Here is a 19,009-nt window from a genome sequence, read left to right as displayed (position 1 = left end):
GCTTAAACACCCTCTACAGGGCAAGTGTGCAAGTTCTAAGATGGAACTACTTTAAGAGTTTAGGGTCAATCCCTACAGAAGGGGACAAGAGGCTCCCTATGGAAGTTTTCTCCTATATAGGCAGGACTTTGTAAAGAAAGAGGGAAAGCCAGGAACCTGTTCATGAAAGTTCACATACCCTTAAAATTAGTAGGAATCCTATACTCATGAGGGATACCAGGTGGTTACAACACAGAGACAAAGAGCACATGCAGTATCTCTCCATATCCTTCATTTAATATCAGGTAGTGCTTCAACCCAAACACACAGGATACATACCATAGAGAAAGGGACCTGAGGGCATCTGAGTCATGCATGGTGTGGTAGGTACAAACCTTGGCCCAGTGCAAAGGAGCAGTCAAGGGCCTGGAAGAAGGATGGTACTGTTTCTCCTTCCCATTTCTCTTTCCTACTGGGCTTAAACTAAAGTCCATGGAAGAGAAAGTGTTTTCAATCAGTGGAACCCATGAGGTCCCAGGGCCTGGGAGGATAGATTTGGTTGTATAGTATTACAAAATATATTTAAGAAAAAAACAACCCAGGCCTCCCAGCAGTAGCCCAAGTGTCAGCTGGTCCAGAGGTCCGACCTCTACATCTAAGGACAGGAAAGAGGGAGAATGTGATTGCTGGGCACTGGTGTCCGTTTATGATGGAGCAGCATAAGATTTTCCCTGCCCTGTCAAACATACAAACATTCATAGCCCCTCACCCTCAGCCCTGCTCTGCTGCAAGGAAGCTGCTGAGAGTGACAGCTGGGCACAAAGTGTCTGGGGAGACCAGTTATGGGGTCTAATGCAGTGAAGTAAGCCATTCATTTAGGACCTATTTTCACACAGAGGCAAGGAAAAACCAAATTTCCGTCTCACCCTTTAGACTGAGACATTCCGAACTATACATTTACCTGTAACAAGTGTCTTGGTGCAAAACAGCCCTTAGCTTCTGCTAAGGTTTAAAGCAAAGGAAGCAAGATCCAACTCAACTCTTTCAGTCCAAGCTCTAGCTTTCGGCAAGACTGTTGCAAAAGATTTCTAACTGAGAGGCATAAAAGTCTGTGGTGAGGAAGGCAGCTATTGAAGGAATTCCAGGAGCATGAGACTGAATTTGCAGAGCTGAGTTCTGTCAGTTTCCTTTTCTACTAATATCTTCTTCCTTCAGAGCAAACTTCCTCCTTAGGACCTCAGAGATAAGGACAGCAGGGTCTTCCTCCTTCAATAAACTCCGGTTCCTGGAGATGAAATAACAGCTTATATTTATTAAGTACTTGGTCTTAGGCAGTGTTTTGTGTCTTTGAATACATTATCTCATTTAGTTCTCACAACAATCTTACAAAAAGAAGTCTTTTCAGATGAGGAAACTGAAACAGAAGGGTTCTAGAGTCTGCCCAAAGTCACTAGGCACTCAGCCAGTAAGTAACAATAGCAAATCCAGAGTCCGAAACCAAGCTAACTGGTTTCTTAACTAGAATGCTTTACTATTTCCTGAAATGGCTATAAAAATGTGGGCAAAAGTAAATGACTGTCAACTGGTTGGGTTGGCCTATGGTGGCTAAAGCTTCTCCACCCACCTTCTGGTGCTGTCTTTTCTTAGTACCATTTCCCCCGGTTAGCAGGGGAAGTGACTACGGACTTGACTATTCTGACCTTTATTAGTTATGGGGGAAAGGTGTGCTGAGGATTTCCTATAACCCTGCCTGCTCATCAGGGGAACACTGAGATGTTTTTAATTGGAAAGAACACTTAACATGATTTCTACCCTCTTAACAAACTTCTAAGTGTATATAATACATTACTGTCACCTATAGGTATAATTTTTTTTTTAATTAAAAAAAAGTTTTCAATTTCTTTTTTACCTTTGACACCCTTCACCTATTTTTTCCGTCCCTACCCTGAGCCTCTGGCAAGCACCAATCTGTTCTTTGTCTTGGTTTTTTTGTTTTTTGGGTTTTTAATTTTTAATTTATATTCCCATATAAGTGATCATATAGTTTTCTGTCTGGCTTGTTTTGCTTAGCATAATGCCCTCAGGGCATTATATTGTTGCAGATGGTAAGATCCTTATTTCTTTTTCTTTTCCTTTTTTTTTTTTAAGAGATGGGGGGAAAGGACAGAGGGAAAGGGAAAGAGAGAGACTCAGGCAGGCCCCATACCCAGCACAGAGCCCAATAGGGCTCACAACCCTGAGATCATGACCTGAGCTGAGATCAGGAGTCATACGCTTAACCCACTGAGCCACCCAGGCACCCCCCACCACCACCGTATTTTTTAGAGAGGGGGAGAGAGAGAGAGGCAAATGGCAAGATTTCAGTCTTTTTTTTTAAGGCTGAATAATACTCCAATCTGTATATATACCACAATTTCTTTATCCATTCATCCACTGGTGGACACTTAGTTTTTTTCATATCCCAGCTATTGTAAATAATGTTGCAGTGAATATGGGAGTGCATATACATCTTCTCAAGTGGTTTTTTTTTTTAATTAAATAATACCCAGAAGTGGAATTGCTGGATCATTAGGTAGGTTTTGAGGGGGCACTAGTGAGAAGGAGAAAGAGATTCTTAAGCAGGCTTCATGCCCAATTTCAAGACCCTGAAATCATGACCTGAGCTGAAATCAAGAGTCAAGAGCTGAGACACTTAACTGACTGAGCCACCCAGGCACCCCCATGTGGTAGTTCTATTTAATTTTCTGCATACTGTTTTCCATAATGTGTGTACCAATTTTTTTTTAAGGTTTTATTTATTTGACAGAGATCACAAGTAGGCAGAGAGGCAGGCAGAGAGAGAGGAAGGGTAGCAGGCTCCCTGCCGAGCAGAGAGACTGATACGGGGCTCGATCCCAGGACCCCGGGATCATGATCTGAGCCGAAGGCAGAGGCATTAACCCACTGAGCCACCCAGACGCCCCATGTGTACCAATTTACATCCTACCTATAGTTAACAAGGGTTCCCTTTTCTCCACATCCTTGCCAATACTTATCTTTTTGATATAAGTCTAACGGGTGTGAGGTAAAATTTGGGGTTTTGATTTGCATTTCTCTGACAATTAGGGATGCTGAACATCTTTTCATGTGCCCATTGGTCATCTATACGTCTTCTCTGAAAAAATGTCTGTTAGAGTCCTCTGCCCATTTTTTAATCAGACTGTGTTTTTGGTCTTGTCTTTTCCTTTCTTGCTATTGAATTGTATGAGTTCTTTATATATTTTGGATATTAACCCTTATTATATGATTTACAAATATTTTCTCCCATGCAATAGGTTGCCTTTTCATTTTGTTGGTTTCCTTTGCTTTGCAGAAGCTTTTTACTTTGATATAATCCCACTTGTTTATTTTTGCTTTTGTTACTTTTACTTTTAGTGTCTGGTTGAAAATCTACCATTGCCATGACTTGTGTCAAGGAGCTTACTGCTTGTGTTTTCTCCTAGGGGTTTTATGGTTTCAGGCCCAAACATTCAAGTCTTTAGTATATTTTGAATTAATTTTTGCATATGGTATAAAATAGCGGTTGAATTTCATTCACTGGTATGTAGCTGTCCTGCTTCCCCACACTATTTGTGGAAGACTGTCTTTTCCCTATTCCATGTTCCTGGGTCCTGTGTTGTAAATTGACCATATATGTGTGGGTTTATTTCTGGGGTCTGTTCTCCACTGATTTGTTTTTAGGCCAATAACATATTACTTTAATTACTACAGTTTTGTAATAGCGTTTGAAATCAGGGAGCGTGATGCCTTCAGTGTTGTTCTTTCTCAAGACTGCTTTGGCTATTTGGGGTCTTTGGGTTTCCATACAAATTTTAGGATACTTCTAGTTATGTAAAGAATGCCACTGGACTTGTGATAGCAATTGCATTGAATCTGTAGATTGCTTTGGGTAGTATCGATATTTTAACATTATTACAATCCATCAGCAGGAAGCATTTGTTTCCTTTTAAAAAAAAAATTTATTTATTTGACAGAGAGAGACATAGCGAGAGAGGGAGAACAAGCAGGGGGAGTGGGAGAGGAAGCAGGGAGCCCAATGAAGGGCTCGATCCCAAGATCCTGGGATCACAACCTGAACTGAAGGCATATGCTCAACGACTTGAGCCACCTAGGCTCCCCATTTGTGTTTCCTTCTTTCCTTGATGTCTTGTAGTTTTCAGTATACAACTCTTTCACCTCCTTGATTAATTTTTATTCTAGGTATTCTGTTATTTTGATGCAATTTTAATTTGGGTTGCTAATTTCTCTGATTGTCATTAGTGTATAGAAACACAACAGATTTTTACTTACTGATTTTGTATCCTGCAACATTACTGAATTTGTTTATTCTAACAATTGAGTTTTTAGGGCTATTAAGGTATTCTATTAGGGTATAATATGTCATCCACAAATAGTGAGTTTTACTTCTTTCTTTCCAATTTGGATGCTTTGTGGTTTTTTGCTTTTTTTTTTTTTTTTTAAAGATTTTATTTATTTGACAGAGAGAGATCACAAGTAGGCAGAGAGGCAGGCAGAGTGAGAGAGAGGAGGAAGCAGGCTCCCTGCTGAGCAGAGAGCCTGATGTGGGACTCGATCCCAGGACCCTGAGATCATGACCTGAGCCGAAGGCAGCGGCTTAACCCACTGAGCCCCCCAGGTGCCCTGCTTTTTTTTTTTTCTTTTCCTTTTGTCTAATTGCTCAGGCTAGGACTTCCAATATTATGTTGACTGAAGTGGTAAATGGGTATCTTTTTCTTATTCTTCATCCTAGAGGAAAAGCTTTCAGCTTTTACTGCTGAGTGTTATGTTAGCTGTGGGTTTGTCATATCTGGCCTTTTTTATTATGTTGAGGTATGTTCTTTCTATACTTGCTTTGTTGAAAAAAAAATTTTTTTTTTTAATTTTATTTATTTGACAGACAGAGAGACAGTGTGAAAGGGAACATAAGCAGGGTAAGTGGGAAAGGGAGAAGCAGTCTTCCCGCTAAGCAGGGAGCCCGATGTGGGGCTCGATCCCAGGACCCTGGGACCATGACCTAAGCCAAACACAGATGCTTAACAACTGAGCCACCCAGGTGTGAAGGTTTTTATCACAAATGGATGTTTTATTTTCTTGAATATTTTCTGCATCTACTGAGATGAATATATGGCTCTTATCCTTTATTAATGTGGTGTATTATATCCATTTGCAGATGTTGGGACTATCCTTGCATTCCTTGAATAAACCCCACTTGATCATGGTGTATGATCCTTTTAAGGTGTTGTTGAATTCAGTCTGCTAATATTTTGTTGAGGATTTTTGCATGTATGTTCATCAGGGATATTGGCCTAGAATTTTATTTTCTGCTAGTGTCACTGTATGGTTTTGGTGTGAGGATGTTGGCCTTGTAAAATGAGTTTGAAAAAGTTCCCTCGTCTTCTCTTTTTTGGAAGAGTTTGGGAAGTACTGGAATTCTTTGAATGTTCGGTAGAATTCACCCAGTGAAGCCATCTATATGGTCCTAGATTTTTGTTCATTCATTGGGAGGTTTTTGATTACTGATTTAATCTCCCTACTATAAGTAATTAGTCTGTTTAGATTTTATATTTCTTTACGATTTAGTCTTGGTAGATTGTATGTTTCTAGGAATTTATCCATTTCTTTTAAGTTGTCCATTTGTTGGCATATAATTTTCACATTAGTCTCTTATCCTATGGTATCTGTGGTACTATAGTATGTCATTTCTGATTTTGGATCATCCCCCCTCTGCTTTTTTTTTTGGTGATTCTAACTAGAGGTTTGTCAATTTTGTTTACCTTTTCAAAGACCCATCAATTACTTTCATCTTTTCTATTGCTTTTTATTTTCTATTTCATTTATTTCTTCTCTAATCCATGTACTGCCTTCCTTCTACTAACTTAGGGATTCATTTGCTCTTTTTTTTCCTGGTTCCTTAAGGTATAAAGTTGTGTTATTTGGGAATTTTTGTTTCTTGAAGTAGGCATTCACTGCTGTGAACTTCCCTCTTAGAATTGCTTTTGCTGTATCTCCTAAATTTTGGTATATTTCCATTTTGTTTGTGTCAAGGTATTTTTTTCTTTTGGTTTCCCCACCCCCTACCCAGTTGTTCAGTAGATGTTGTTTAATCTCTACATATTTGTGAATTTTCCAGTTTTGTGTAACTGATTTTTAGTTTCATATCACTGTAGGTGGAAAAGATGCTTGATATTTCAGTCTTCTTAAATTTATTTGGACTTGTTTTGTGGCCTACCATATGATCTATCCTAGAAAATGTTCCATGTGCACTTGAGAATGTGTAGTCTCTTTGTTTTGGAAGGAATGTTTTATACATATTTGTTAACTCTACCCAGTCTAACATGTCATTTAAGGCCAGTGTTATTTTCTGTCTGGATGATCTATTCATTGATATTAGTGGGGTACTAAAGCCCCCCGCTATTAATGTATGGTGGTTTCTCCCTTCATGTCTGTTAATATTTGCTTTATAGATTCATAAGTATTTACAAATCTTATATCATCTCTTGTTGGATTGGCCCTTTTAGCATTATATAATGCTATCTTGTTATAGTCTTTGTTTTCAAGTTGACTTTTTCTGATAAAAGTATAGACACCCCAGCTTGCTTTTTGTTTCTATTTATACGGAGTATCTTTTTCTATCCCTTCACTTTGTTTTTACATCTAAGAGAGTCTCTTGTAGGCAGCATATAGGTTTTGTTTTTTAATTCATTTAGCCACTCTTGTCTTTTGATCAGAGCATTTAGTCCATTTATATTAAAGTAGAATTACTGGTAAGTATCTTATTGCCATTTCATTAGTTGTTTTCTGGCTATTTCTGTAGTTCTCTGTTCCTTTCTTTTGCTCTCCTCCTTTGTGGTTTAATGACATTCTCTAGTGGTACGCTTATATTCCTTCTTATGTTTTGTGTATTTACTGTAGGGTTTTGTTTTGTGGTTAAGATTAGCTTTTAAGTATAACAACTTGTATCTGTTAATCTATTTTAAGATGAAATAGTTGCCAATTTAAGATTAATCACATTCTAAAGCTCATTTTTACCCCCGTGTTTTTGATGTCACATTTTGTTTCTTTTTAACTTGTGTATCCCTTAATTATTGTAATCAGTTATTTTTACTACTTTTGTCTTTTTAACCTTAACAATAAGTGATGAAGCCACTATTTATTATTTATCTTTCCAGTGAGATTTACTGTTTGTTATGTGTTCCTGTTACTGACTAGTGCTCTTTTCAGCTTAAAAAGAGGTCATTTTAACATTTCTGGTAAAGCTGATTTAGTGGTGATAAATTCCTTTGGAATTTTCCATCTGGAAAACTCTCTCTTTAGTTCTGAGTAACTTTGCTAGATAAGAAGTTTTCTTCTTTCAGCATCTTGAATATATTATGTTACTCCCTTCTGGCCTGCAAAGTATCTGTTGAAAAACATGCTGACAGGGGTGCCTGGGTGGCTCAGTGGGTTAAAGCCTCTGCCTTTGGCTCGGGTCATGATCCCAGAGTCCTGGGATCGAGCCCCACATCGGGCTCTATGCTCGGTGGGGAGCCTGCTTCCTCCTCTCCCTCTCTCTCTCTGCCTTTCTGCCTACTTGTGATCTCTGTCAAATAAATAAAAATCTTAAAAAAAAAAAAAAGGAAGAAAGAAAGAAAAACATGCTGACAGTCTTATGGGGGTTCCCTTTTACATATGTTATTTTTCACTTGCTCCTTTTAGTTTAGGATCTCTTTGGGTTTGTCTTATTTGCAACTCTCTGGGCCTCCTGGATCTGGATGTCTGTTTGCTTCCCCACATTAGGGATATTTTCAACCATTCTATTTTCTTGAGAAAAGATTTTATTTATTTAAGAGTGAGAGAAAGTGCAAGCACAAGTTGGGGGAGGGACAGAGGGAAAAGCAGCAAGGCTCAATCCTAGGACCCTGGGATCATGACATGAGCCAAAGGCAGACACTTAACTAAGTCACCCAGGTGCCTCTCAGCCCATTCTACTTTCAAATAAGATTTCTGTACCTTTCTCTTATTTTGGGAGCCCTATAATGAGTACATTAGTCCATTTGATGTTGTCCTATAAGTTCCTTAAGCTATCTTTACTTTTGGGGGGGGTTCCATTTTTTCTACTTGCTGCTCTGTTTGGGGGAGTTCTACTGCTTTGTGTTTGAGTTTACTTATCCTTTCTTCTATTTCACTAGAGGGGTTCAGGGCAAATAGATGAACTTTGTAGTTCGGTTAATTGGGTTCATCAGCTCCGTGACTTCTATTTAGTACTTCAGTGTATTTTCCATCTCTTTTTTGAAGTTCTTTGTTCATCCATTCTTCCTGGTTTGGTGAGCATCTTTATGACCTTTACTTTGAATTATCTTTATCAGGCAGATTACTTATCTGTTATTAAGATTTTTTTCCAGAGGTTTTTATGAGAGATCTAGAATTCGTAGTAAAACGTTCACATCACAAGGGAATCATGGGAACAAAACTAACTCCAGATTGGGATAGGTTTGAGTCATCTAATAAATACATCAAAAAAGAGTGTCCTAGATATCTGGAAAATAGGTGCTTTAAATTCTAGTGATTGATAAGATCAATCTGTCACATTTCTGAATCTCTGCTGATGGTGCTACTTTCTCATTTTTAGTCATCAACCCAGCTCTTTCCATTAACAAAGGAGAAAAGATCCCCAGGCGTAAGGCTCCACTCTTTGGTGGGTTCTGCTTTAGTAAGTTTAAGGTGTATTTATAACAAATCTTAGCAATTCTGCTAAACAGCCAGGTTTAGAGTCTTAAATATGTCTGGATCTGGAGAGTTGGTTTGCATAAGGGACCACTGTATTTTAAAGCAGACACCCCAACTTTATGAAATTCTCCATCAAAAAAAGTATCATTTTGAGATGCTAAAATAATTATCATGTAACCCCATTTTGAAGGGTGGCACATGGGGATACTTGTCACTAGCAGTTTAAGAACTGAAGTGGTAAAGCAACCCCCCGACTTTGCCCCAGAACAAAAGTTAAATTAGATGAGGCTTCTTGTAAAACTTCTACTGATGATTGGCTGAGATCACACCAACCAAATGTAAAATATTCTTTTCTCAAATTGGAGCCCCAGGTGTGATTAAGCAGGCAAGCTTTGTGAATGAAGTAGTTCATAACTACTACTGAGGACTTTGTAAATTCTTTCTATAAGATCACTGGCCACAAGTGACCTAAACAGTGAACACACTACCAGACCTCCTTATCACATACTTACAGATCTTGGCTCTGTTTCATCCGGTGAAAGTCCTTTAGGATCCCCATCATATCTGCAAAGCTGCTGGCCTTGGACAGAGAGACACAGTCATCCTCTTCAGACGAGCTGCAGGTAGCTTTGTGTTCTGGTTTGCAACATTCAGGGCTGGCAGAACAAAGCAGGGGGACTGATGGAAGCTCAGGGACCTCTACCTCGGTCTCCTCGGTGATGTCACTAATGACAAAGGAAGTTGTAGAGTGGAATGAGGATCCAAAACAAGGTAAGGGAGAAGAGACATTTGAACTTCCTGGAGATAAGAAATCTGGCGTTAATGAAGCCGAAGCTGAAAGAGAAAACAATAGGCATGGATGGACATTGGGACTAGAATACAGCAGTAATACCTTCTCCCCACAAGCAGTGCCTATCAGACATTTATTTCCTGGGCTTGACGTCACATTCTGGGAGAGCCCAGGATGCTATCTGTAAGCTAGTGGAGGATTCCTCCATTACCCTCCCCTCTCAGGATCTAAAAATGGGAAAGCACTGAGCACGTCCAGTGTTTTGGGAGTGTGGAAAAACCCACCACATAAAGGCTTAGTCTTCTAAAAGCTCCATTCTGCAGGAGCCTTTGGACAGCCCTATGTCTACCAAAGCAACAGTGACAGAACCAAGGTCAGAATGTTTCCTTTTCTCTAATTGGCCTAGTGCTTCTGTGTTCCTATCTGTGACTAGAAGAAACTGCAAAAATAAAATAGTGATAGTCCTCCTAGTTTTTCAAATCTTGAAAGAATTTCCAAAACAAAAAATTCTTAGTTTCATTTTTCAGGATGACAAAAATGCAGCCAATACATAAATGGAAAATTCAAGTGCAATGCTTCTATTAAACTGCCATATAAGTGAATTAAATATATAAGAACTGCAAACACCACCATGATTTTCATGTGTTCTACCAAGAGGTAAGATTTGGGAGCTATGACTTTAAGTTGACAAGAAGCAAAAAAATGAGAATGTATTGAAGGAACAGGATGGGCAGCTTGGGAAAGAGCCAATGTTCCTGTTTCATGTACTGGTTCAAGGCAGACTCCCATCTATTTCTAGTGGTGGTTCTGCCTTAACTGCAGACAGACAGGTAGAAGGATGGAGAGGCAGTCTCTGGGAGAACAAGGAAAGGGAAGATATGTAGATAGGAAAACAGCTTAAAGGGATCTCTCTCTCTTAATGGGGGGGGGGTCCTTATTTCTCACTGAAAAGGGAAGCTGCTTAAGACTCACGTGGAAGATGTAATCTTAAAGACACCTGATAGAGAGTATTGGTTTTTGTAGCCAAGGGAGGGAATCTGCAGGGGCGGGGGGGAGGGGGGCGGGTGGGTGTTGTCACAGGTTAAGTCAAGATTTTGTTCCTAATCAAACCAGTCAGCCTAAAATGGCTAATGGAAACAATCCAAGGAGTACTATAGGTCAGCGAGTCCTCGGGACAACTGCAGAGCCCCGGGCCTGTTTCCCTGAACCAAGGACCACCATTTTCCTACCCTTCTCCTGTACCAAAAGCCAGGGAGAAAGGAACAGCCTGCTAAATTCTGGCGCTGACTCGGGGGCTCCTACCTGCATCAGCTGCCACTATCTTAGCAATCTGGCTGCGCAGGTGGCTCAGCTCATCCTGCAGCTCTGTGGTGCGGGTTAGGGCTGGCAGGGCTGGCTTCTTCAAGGCCAGAAGCCTCTCCTCGGACCCACGCAGGTTGGGCACTGAGGCATTGCGCTGCATGACAATCAAAGGGCTGGGTTTCCAGGTATGCCTCAGGGGCCGTGTGTCACTTCTGGATCAGGGAAAACAAGTATGTCAGAGACAGCCTGCCACTGCGTTCCTTCTAAAACTAATGCTCCCAACTCAGCCCACAGCTTTTGTTCCTACTGCCCTCAGCCCTCCATAAGCACTCCCCCTACTGGCTGCCACCTCATGTGAGAAGGAGCTCCCCCTTTCCCAGACCAGCTACTGCCTCAGCTACCTGACCCGGGCATATGTCTCCTCTTCATCTGCAGCAATCCAGGCGATGTCAGCCAGAGTAGGGACTGGGGGTACATCCCTCAGACACAGATCAGAGATGTTAGGCAGGGTCTACAGGGAAGCAAGTCATCAAAAAACATTTGTTGACATCAAGAGACTATCAAAGACTCCAAAACACATGGGAGGGGCACCTAAGTATCAGGAAGGCTTCCTAGAGAGGGAGGAAGACAGTTCCTGGTTGGAAGAAGGACAGAAGAGATTAAAAGTAGTTCAGCACACCTAGACAGAGCTGAGGGTACAGGGTGGTTTGCAACAGGCAGGAAAGCGAATTAAAAACTTTCATTCTAAGACCAATAATAAGCTACTGGAAGATTTTAAGTAAGAATCAGATTTTGAAAGATTACTCTGGTTGCTGTGTGGAACCTGCATAAGAGTGAAGGTATCAGTTGTGAGACTGTTATATGTTCCAAGCAAAACATGGTGGCCTACAGCAGGATTGGGGCCTCTTTTTACATATAAAGTTTTATTGGAAAGTTACACCCATTCATTTCTATATCGTCTGTGGTATTTTTTAAGCTGCAGCTGCAGAAGTGAGTAGTTTTAACAGCAGTTATGGCCCCCACACAAAACATTTACTATCTGGACTCTTAAAAACATTTGCTGACCCCTGGTTGGAATAAAGATGTCTTCAGTGGGACTGGTAAGAGTTACCTTTCAACAGAGATGGCCACTAAGAGCACCTTGTTTTCTCCAGCTATGAAAATACAGGTACAAGGACATCAACGCAAAGTTTCTTGGGCTAGCTCTTTACAACTCCTCCATAGCTAATTGGGATCTACACTGTTACAGCAACGCTGTTTTAAGCAAACTTCATCATTTTATTATTTGGATTTAAGTAAAAAGATGATTAATTATATCAAAAGAATAAGAGGATTCCTTAAAGTAGCCTCTCAACCCAGATAACAAAACAACCAGGCAACAGACAAGGCTGAGTGACTTTCTGTTAAATGAAAGATCAGGAGGATTCAATCATGCTATGATTGTAATAAAGTAAAAAAACAAAAACAAAAAACACCCACATGCATTTAGAAAAAGATGGAAAGTAACTATACCAAAATATTAACAGGCACCTGGGTGGCTCAGTTGGCAACTGAGTTGGCAACTCAGTTAAGCAACTGCCTTCAGTGCAGGTCATGATCCTGAAGTCCCAGGATCAAGTCCCACATTGGGCTCCCTGCTCAGTGGGGACTCTGCTTCTGCCTCCGACTTCTCCCCTCTCATGCTCTTTCTCTCAAATAAATAAAATATTTTAAAAATTCTTAACTATTTTGTGTGATGAGTACATGATTATATATGACTTCCTATTTTTCACTTTTCATAATTTAGTATTTTTATATGGGTTAATTTAAAAAAAAATCTGCAAGATTGCCTTAAATAATTAAGGTAATTAATTTTCAACAGAAATCCAGGGACAATTTCTCAAAAACCCATCTACACATGAGTTAAATTCAGATGTTTCTGCTATAGACAGGTAGGTAGATCAAAAGTTAATAGCTTTTAGACAGGGAACCTGAGTCTCAAAGGAGCAATGTGATGCTCCAGGGTTACACAGGAAAGGACTTCCACTGACCCAGAAGTTAACTGCTAAAATGGGTCCTTTAGGGGAAGCCTCCATTTGTTTTCCTTTTCAGAATGCTGCTCCCCTATAGAAAATTAAATGAGTTAACACATATAAGGGATTTAGCACAGTGCCTGGCACACAGTATGCATTAGCTAGCATTACTAATACTATTCATGCATACTCCTGCCCTTACTGTCCCTGCCCAGCAGCATCTGGCCAGAGGACTGAACAGGTGATGGCCAAGCGTGGGGGCAACATCCATCGAGTCCCTCACACTTCTAGCTGTGCTTCCCTTTGTTTCTGATGCTTGAGGCAGCAAGGACCACATCCCGCCATGCCCTTTAGGCAAATTCTAGATAACTGGCAATCTGGGTCACAGCATAGCCACCCCATACCACATACTTCCAACCCCATTCCTGATTCTGATACCAGCCCTGACACCATTTCTGACTCCAGGATGAGTTTCTATGATTTCACAGCTCAGCATCTGATATACTCCGCCTCCTTCATTTGTTTCCACTGGGCCCATGTTTTTTCAGGCATATATTTCTGTTTCCTCTGTGTAGGCAGAAAGCTGGTACTTCTCTTGCGTCCCAGTTCCCCAAACACATCTTAAGCATCTAGCCTGCAGCTGGTTCTTAATGACTAGTTCTTAGAAGGAGGTAGCTGGGACTAATAACTGCTACTTAGCTTTCCACTGCAGAAGTGGGTGGAGGGCTCAGACATGCGCCAGCAAGAATCTGCTGTGAGTGGGTGCTAATGGCCCTAGACACAGAGATAAGCCTTAAGTGCTCTGGTAAAGGAGTGGCTAGACTGAGCCAGAAAGAAAAGGATGGGGAGTAATGGCCTCAGGGATACATAAAAATAGGTGGCTAAGCAGTCAAGTCTTGGGGCTGGTAAGAAAAGAGAGTCTGACTCAGTCACACTGCACTCAGTGTCCCACGGAGAGACCTGCCAGGGTTGCAGGCAAACACCTCAGGGCAGAGACATGGCTACTCTGGGAATGTGGCTTGGCAAGGGCCTTTGGCCTACGCTGATGAACTGGATTGCAGGAGCCTGATGAAATCTTAGTCACTTAGTGGCACCAAAGATGTAAGATTTTTATGAACAGACTGGAAGTCTGTTGTGGTCAGAGTTTTGTGTGCAATCAGGAAGGCACAGTGACCAGTATCCATTATATGCACTTAATAAATATTTCCTGACAAAATGAAAAAGTAATCAGGAAAGCCACCTGCCTTAGCAGCACCAAACTGTGGGGCACAGAGCAGCACCATTCTCCCATAGCCTCTGAGCCTCTACTTACCCTGCCCTTTCAGTACACTTACCTCGAAGGATGCCCGGGGACATGGCTTCAGGGGCAGGTTGGTCCCAATTCTTCTCACTACACTGCGAGCAGCCCCATGTGGCTTGTTTTGCCAGATTGGGATGGTCTAAAGGAGAGAGATGAGTCTCAGAGAGTCAGGTCCAACTACTGTTCCATTCTACCCCTTCCCTTTTAGAAGGGAGACTGAAATCCCCAATCCCAGGGACAGGGCACTGTGTATGAGTTAAGTCTCAGTATAAGTGAGGGCAGGTTCCCCAGTTGTCAGCCATTTAAGGGAACATCTGCTGCTGTCGAGGCATGGTAAAAGGATCCAGTGAAGGTGAGAGGAATTAGTTGAGTGTAGGAATCATAGAGGTTTCCCTCCCTTCCCTCCACCCAGAAAGGCAGAAACACATTGACTTCTTAACTGCCCCCAAGACCACACTCAGTTTTGCCTGTTGGGAGCAGGCGGTGGGGGTATGTGGAAGAGTCGCCTCCAGGGGAAAGGAAGAATTAACTGGAGAGTCTCAGAATTTCCTACAGAATTTCAGGAGACCCAGTGCTCAACCCTTCCCTACCACAGCCCTGCCCTGGGAATGCCCCTTACCACATTGGCTTCCATCCCGGACATTTCAACCAGCTCCTGCACTTGAAGGACAAGGCAGCCACAGGGCAGCTCTGGGGGCTTGGGGAGGCTGGAGGCGTGATTTCTTCATATCAGGCCATCTTTAAGGAACACCAGATTTCCCTTCCTGTGAAACAACCCCCACAGTGGAGACTCAATGGCCACCACACAAGCCCCACAAAAACCAGGTCCTTGCAGAGCCATGACCAACACCAAGGTTTCTCTGATGTTTCACAGGGAAGAAAAACAACCCAAGAGGCTGCCCTCCCCGAAGAGTGGCTCCAAATCCAGACCCTTGAAGGTTCTGTCCCAGACCTGTGGCATGAGCTTGGCCAACGCTGGGATCTTCCGGATCCCTTGGGTTTCCTGAGGCATTACTTACAGAGATATAAACAGAACTTTCTCGGTAGTTTAAAAGCCAAACTGTAGGTACCGCTCAAACCCAGCATTCATTCTTGAAGATAGGGTGTAAAAGCCCCAGCATGTGCCACGAAGCCTAGCACTGCTGAGTCTTGGCAAGGGGGAGAGGTAAAGTAGACAAAAGAAGAATAAAACACCAGCTCTTGTCAGTCTCCATCTACTGGGCTACAGGGAAGAGAGCTAACAATTTTCATCCTGTTTAGCCATCTACTGGTCTTGTAGCCTTATGAAAAGTCCCATAACTTTTCTGAATGTTGGTTTTTTCCATATGTAAAAAGAGTACAAGAGCAGCCATCCTAGATTACCTTAAAGATCAATCAGTGAAATAGGGTAAGATTTTAAAGTGCTTAATTAACTGTTACAACACAACACAGATGGATGGAATCACTCCTGATTGTATTCTTCGCAGCTGCTCTGACATGGTGGGCAGATGCAATCAATGAACTCACTCCCTTGTTCATCAAACATAATAATACCTTCTCTGTGGCAGGCCCTGTGCTGGGCACTGCAGGGGCTACGGAAAGGGTAGGACACATTCGTGCTCTCAAGGAACACACAATATGAAGAGCTATTAAGACTTGAATACCCAAGTCTAGCAAACGCTGAATATCACTCTTAAGAAAGGTACACTGAGCAGGTGGCCAGGTGAATGCAGGCCCCTGACCCCAAAGCCTCATGGTGAGTTCAGAGAGGGTAGGAAGGGATGAAAAACAGCAACAAAAGCACAGGTCCAGGACAGGACAGCGAGAGAGGCGTAAAGAATAGCACAGGTATACTGGGGGTCAAGTCATGAGGGCTGGGAATGCTCAGGGAAGTCACTGGGGAACAAAGGACAGGCTCTGAGCAGGGGATGGGCTGAAATCTCCCTTGCAGGATTTCTCTTCACCTGTGGGAGAGGAGTAGTCACTCACATTACAATACAAATGCGGAAAGGAAGCTGGAGAGAGGAAGTGTCTTAAGGTTACTCAGTGGCCATGCCAGTAGAAAGCACTTCAAGTCTGATCCAGATTCTGCTGCCTTCTGCATGGGCTCAGCTCCATGCAGTTCAAGCCTTTTATCAGAGTTCCTCTGTGTGCCAGGCTCTGTGCTAAATATCACTGCCTGCCACGAGTTTCACACAACAGTGCTTCCCTGTGTTTCTCACTCTAGACATTACAACCACTTCCTCTCCAAACTTACCTCCAAAGACTCAGGCCTAACGCAACAGCCAGAGGGATCTTTCTAGGACACATTGCTCCTATGTTTAACCCCACTCCCCACCCCGCCCCATTAGAGCCAACATATAGACGGGATGGCCTGCAGGGTCCTCCACAATCAGGCCCAACCTAACTAGACCAAACTCCAAGGCCTACAACTGGGCCCCTATACACTTGACAGCCACACCTCCCATGTTCCCCTTGCCCTTCAGCCATGCTGACCACCTCTCAGCTCCTCTCCACAGATCCAATCTGCCAGAAACACCAGCATCTTCTTCACCAAGCTCATTCTTCAGAGCTCAAGCATCACCTCCCCTCCCCCAGCACCCCACGTTTCCTTCCCAGTTCTCTCACAGTAGTAATTAGAGCCCGCGTAATCAGCTGTCTGTCGCAGGGCAGGAGCTTCCCCAGGCACAGCACAGTGCCTGCCTAGTCCCCAGTGAGCACGTCAACGTTCGCTCACGAACGAAGGAGAACTCTGGCTTAGCCTTCACCTCCCTCCCCGCCCCAAGTGCCATACGCTAGATGACTTCCCCCAGTTCGCTGGCAACGCAGGTTGGTTCTCAGCACCCCTACGTTCCCACGACCCCTTTCCAGGCCGCTGTCATGGCTTGTTCACACACGCTCTCCCGCATTAGACTTGGGGCTCCCCCGGGGCAGGGTTTGCTCTCATCAACCCGGCACCAAGCACACCACCGAGGTCGCCGCACTCGGTAGAACTTGGCGAGGGACAGTCCGCGTGAGCCCCAAGCGGCTGCACGGGGGGACCCGCCTCCCCTCCCCCGTAACGGTCCGACCCCAAAGGGCCAAGGTCGGCCAAGTTCTCGCCGCCGGCCCTGGTGGCCCTCGGACCCACGGGTCCGGGTCCGGGTCCCGAAGAAGGAAGAGGCCGAAGTGGCCTGGCTGGCCGAGGAGCGCAGCCGAAACGATAAGCTTCTGCTGTAGCACAGCCACCGAAGCTGGGTGACTCGGGTGAGCAACTACCCCCAGGGCAGAGTCCTCCCACCCTCAGCCGAGCGAGGCGGACAACACGGGCTCCCGCGAGAACTGGCGCGGGAAGAGGAGCCGCGGGCTCCACACAGCCCCTGGCACTAGGCCGCGTCGACAGTCGGGCTGGGAGACCGCGCTCCCGCCTCCGGAGCGGCACTCGGACCTAGTCTCACCTCAGACTCCGGCTCCGGGACTCACTCACCTCACGGCCCCTCCTACCTCAGCGGGCCGCCCAGCCTCAGCCGCCCTCACTTCCGCTGACCCGCCCCCGGAAGCGATCCACCGCGCCTGCGCACCGAGCGGCGAGCCCCGCGCGCCCTCGGAAGGCGGACAGAGGCTTCGGCGGGGGCGGGGCGGGGCTGCGGGCGGCCTCACGCGGGAATCCCGAGGAAGGGGACACGCCCACCCCCAAGACCACGCCTGCACTGGCTCAGGCCTTGGGAAAAGTTGACGGCGCTTGGAGATCCCCGCGGCCTAATTGGCCGCTTCCGCCACTGGTCTCCGCCTCCTTGCTCTTCTTCTAGGGTAGTCCTGATCCGACCTCTAGCGGCGGAGGCCTGGCTACATCTCTGCCCGCACCCGAAATTGTGTGGCGTCTGCTGTCCCTCCGCTTAGGCACACTTGAGAATCCTTCCTCTGGCGTTCCAGGCCCTCCGGACCTCCCTCTTGCCTCGCCTCATCTCGCCTGTCCGCTTTTCACACTTCTAGCTTCCCAGCCAAGATCCTCTACAGTCTTCTGTCCAACAAGAAGCCTCTCTCTTGTGACTACTGCCCTTTAGCTCTTCGCAGCTTGCTCGCTCTCTTGCTCGCTCGCTCTCTCTCTCTCTCTCTCTCTCTCACACACACACGGTAGATTCAGTGAGATAGTAGATCGATGGGCAAGACGCCAGAGGTACTGGGACAGAGACCCACATTCCTTCCAGGCTCGCTCACCCACTCCATCTTCCCGCTTAGACAACAGCGGCCCCCCCCCCCCCCCCATCCCGGTCCTGGTCCTAATTCTGGTCTCCCTGGCTTCCAGGCCTGGGTCACGTGCTCTCCTCTGCCCTCTGCATACAGCTGTGCCTGGCTCCCCGGCTGCAGTTCTTGGGTCTCAAAGCCTGCAATCCCAGCTGCCGGCGGACAGGCTGGCTTCACAGCGGGGACAGGGTCGGGCAGTCCACACAGGACCTCTTGCTCAGAACTCCGCACTTGCTTTAACACTCTGCTGTTGCCCTCTTTAATGTGTGTGTGTCTAAATTAACAAGGGGCCCTGCAGTTTTCAGTTTGCACTAGATCCTGCAAATTACATAGCTGTCCTAGCCAGGGACCTCAGCGGTCCACCCTGATCCTTACCATATTTCAAATGACGAGGGCTGACTTCCAGGTCCAGCCTTCTTTCCAGGATGGCAAATTGTTGTTTAATCATTGATTCTCCTCAGTTGCAGGAACATGTGACTCTTGATCTCAAGGCGGATCTTGCAGATCACCCTTTCCTGAGGGTGCTAGATGCTGCCTTGGTGATCCATCCAGATCACCTCTACCCTCCCAGCAAACCCACCTTCCGGCTGCTGTGCCGGCTTCACACAGCTGCCCCCTTCTCTGGAAAATTGCACTTACAACAGGGATCCCATAGGCCCTAACCTGGGAATTTACTCC

The 19,009-nt window shown here is 44.5% G+C and overlaps 1 protein-coding gene across 4 annotated transcripts; it reads right to left on the bottom strand.

Annotated features, from left to right (window-relative positions):
• Window positions 1-254: 254 nt before the first annotated feature.
• MTFR1L (mitochondrial fission regulator 1 like) lies at window positions 255-17,675 on the bottom strand. 4 transcript variants are annotated; one of them, XM_004741134.3, is made up of 7 exons: window positions 17,574-17,675; window positions 14,748-14,892; window positions 14,163-14,267; window positions 11,218-11,327; window positions 10,817-11,028; window positions 9,237-9,558; window positions 255-1,264 (listed from the first exon to the last, which is right to left on the bottom strand). In XM_004741134.3, the coding sequence occupies exons 2-7, from the start codon at window positions 14,769-14,771 to the stop codon at window positions 1,159-1,161; spliced, it is 879 nt and encodes a 292-aa protein (XP_004741191.1). In that variant the 5' UTR covers window positions 14,772-14,892; window positions 17,574-17,675; the 3' UTR covers window positions 255-1,158. The 4 variants fall into 4 exon arrangements, with proteins under 4 accessions (XP_004741191.1, XP_004741190.1, XP_012902907.1 ...); XM_004741133.3 differs by having other exon boundaries at window positions 17,545-17,651; XM_013047453.2 differs by having other exon boundaries at window positions 9,237-9,522; window positions 17,545-17,651.
• Between the last annotated feature and the right edge of the window lie 1,334 nt (window positions 17,676-19,009).

The sequence above is a fragment of the Mustela putorius genome, unplaced genomic scaffold, assembly GCF_011764305.1.
Source record: "Mustela putorius furo isolate JIRA1106 unplaced genomic scaffold, ASM1176430v1.1 tig00003853_pilon_pilon_pilon, whole genome shotgun sequence".
NCBI classification, from domain to species: Eukaryota; Metazoa; Chordata; class Mammalia; order Carnivora; family Mustelidae; genus Mustela; species Mustela putorius.
Note: the sequence above shows the minus strand (reverse complement) of the source record. Positions and strands in the feature narration are given on the sequence as shown.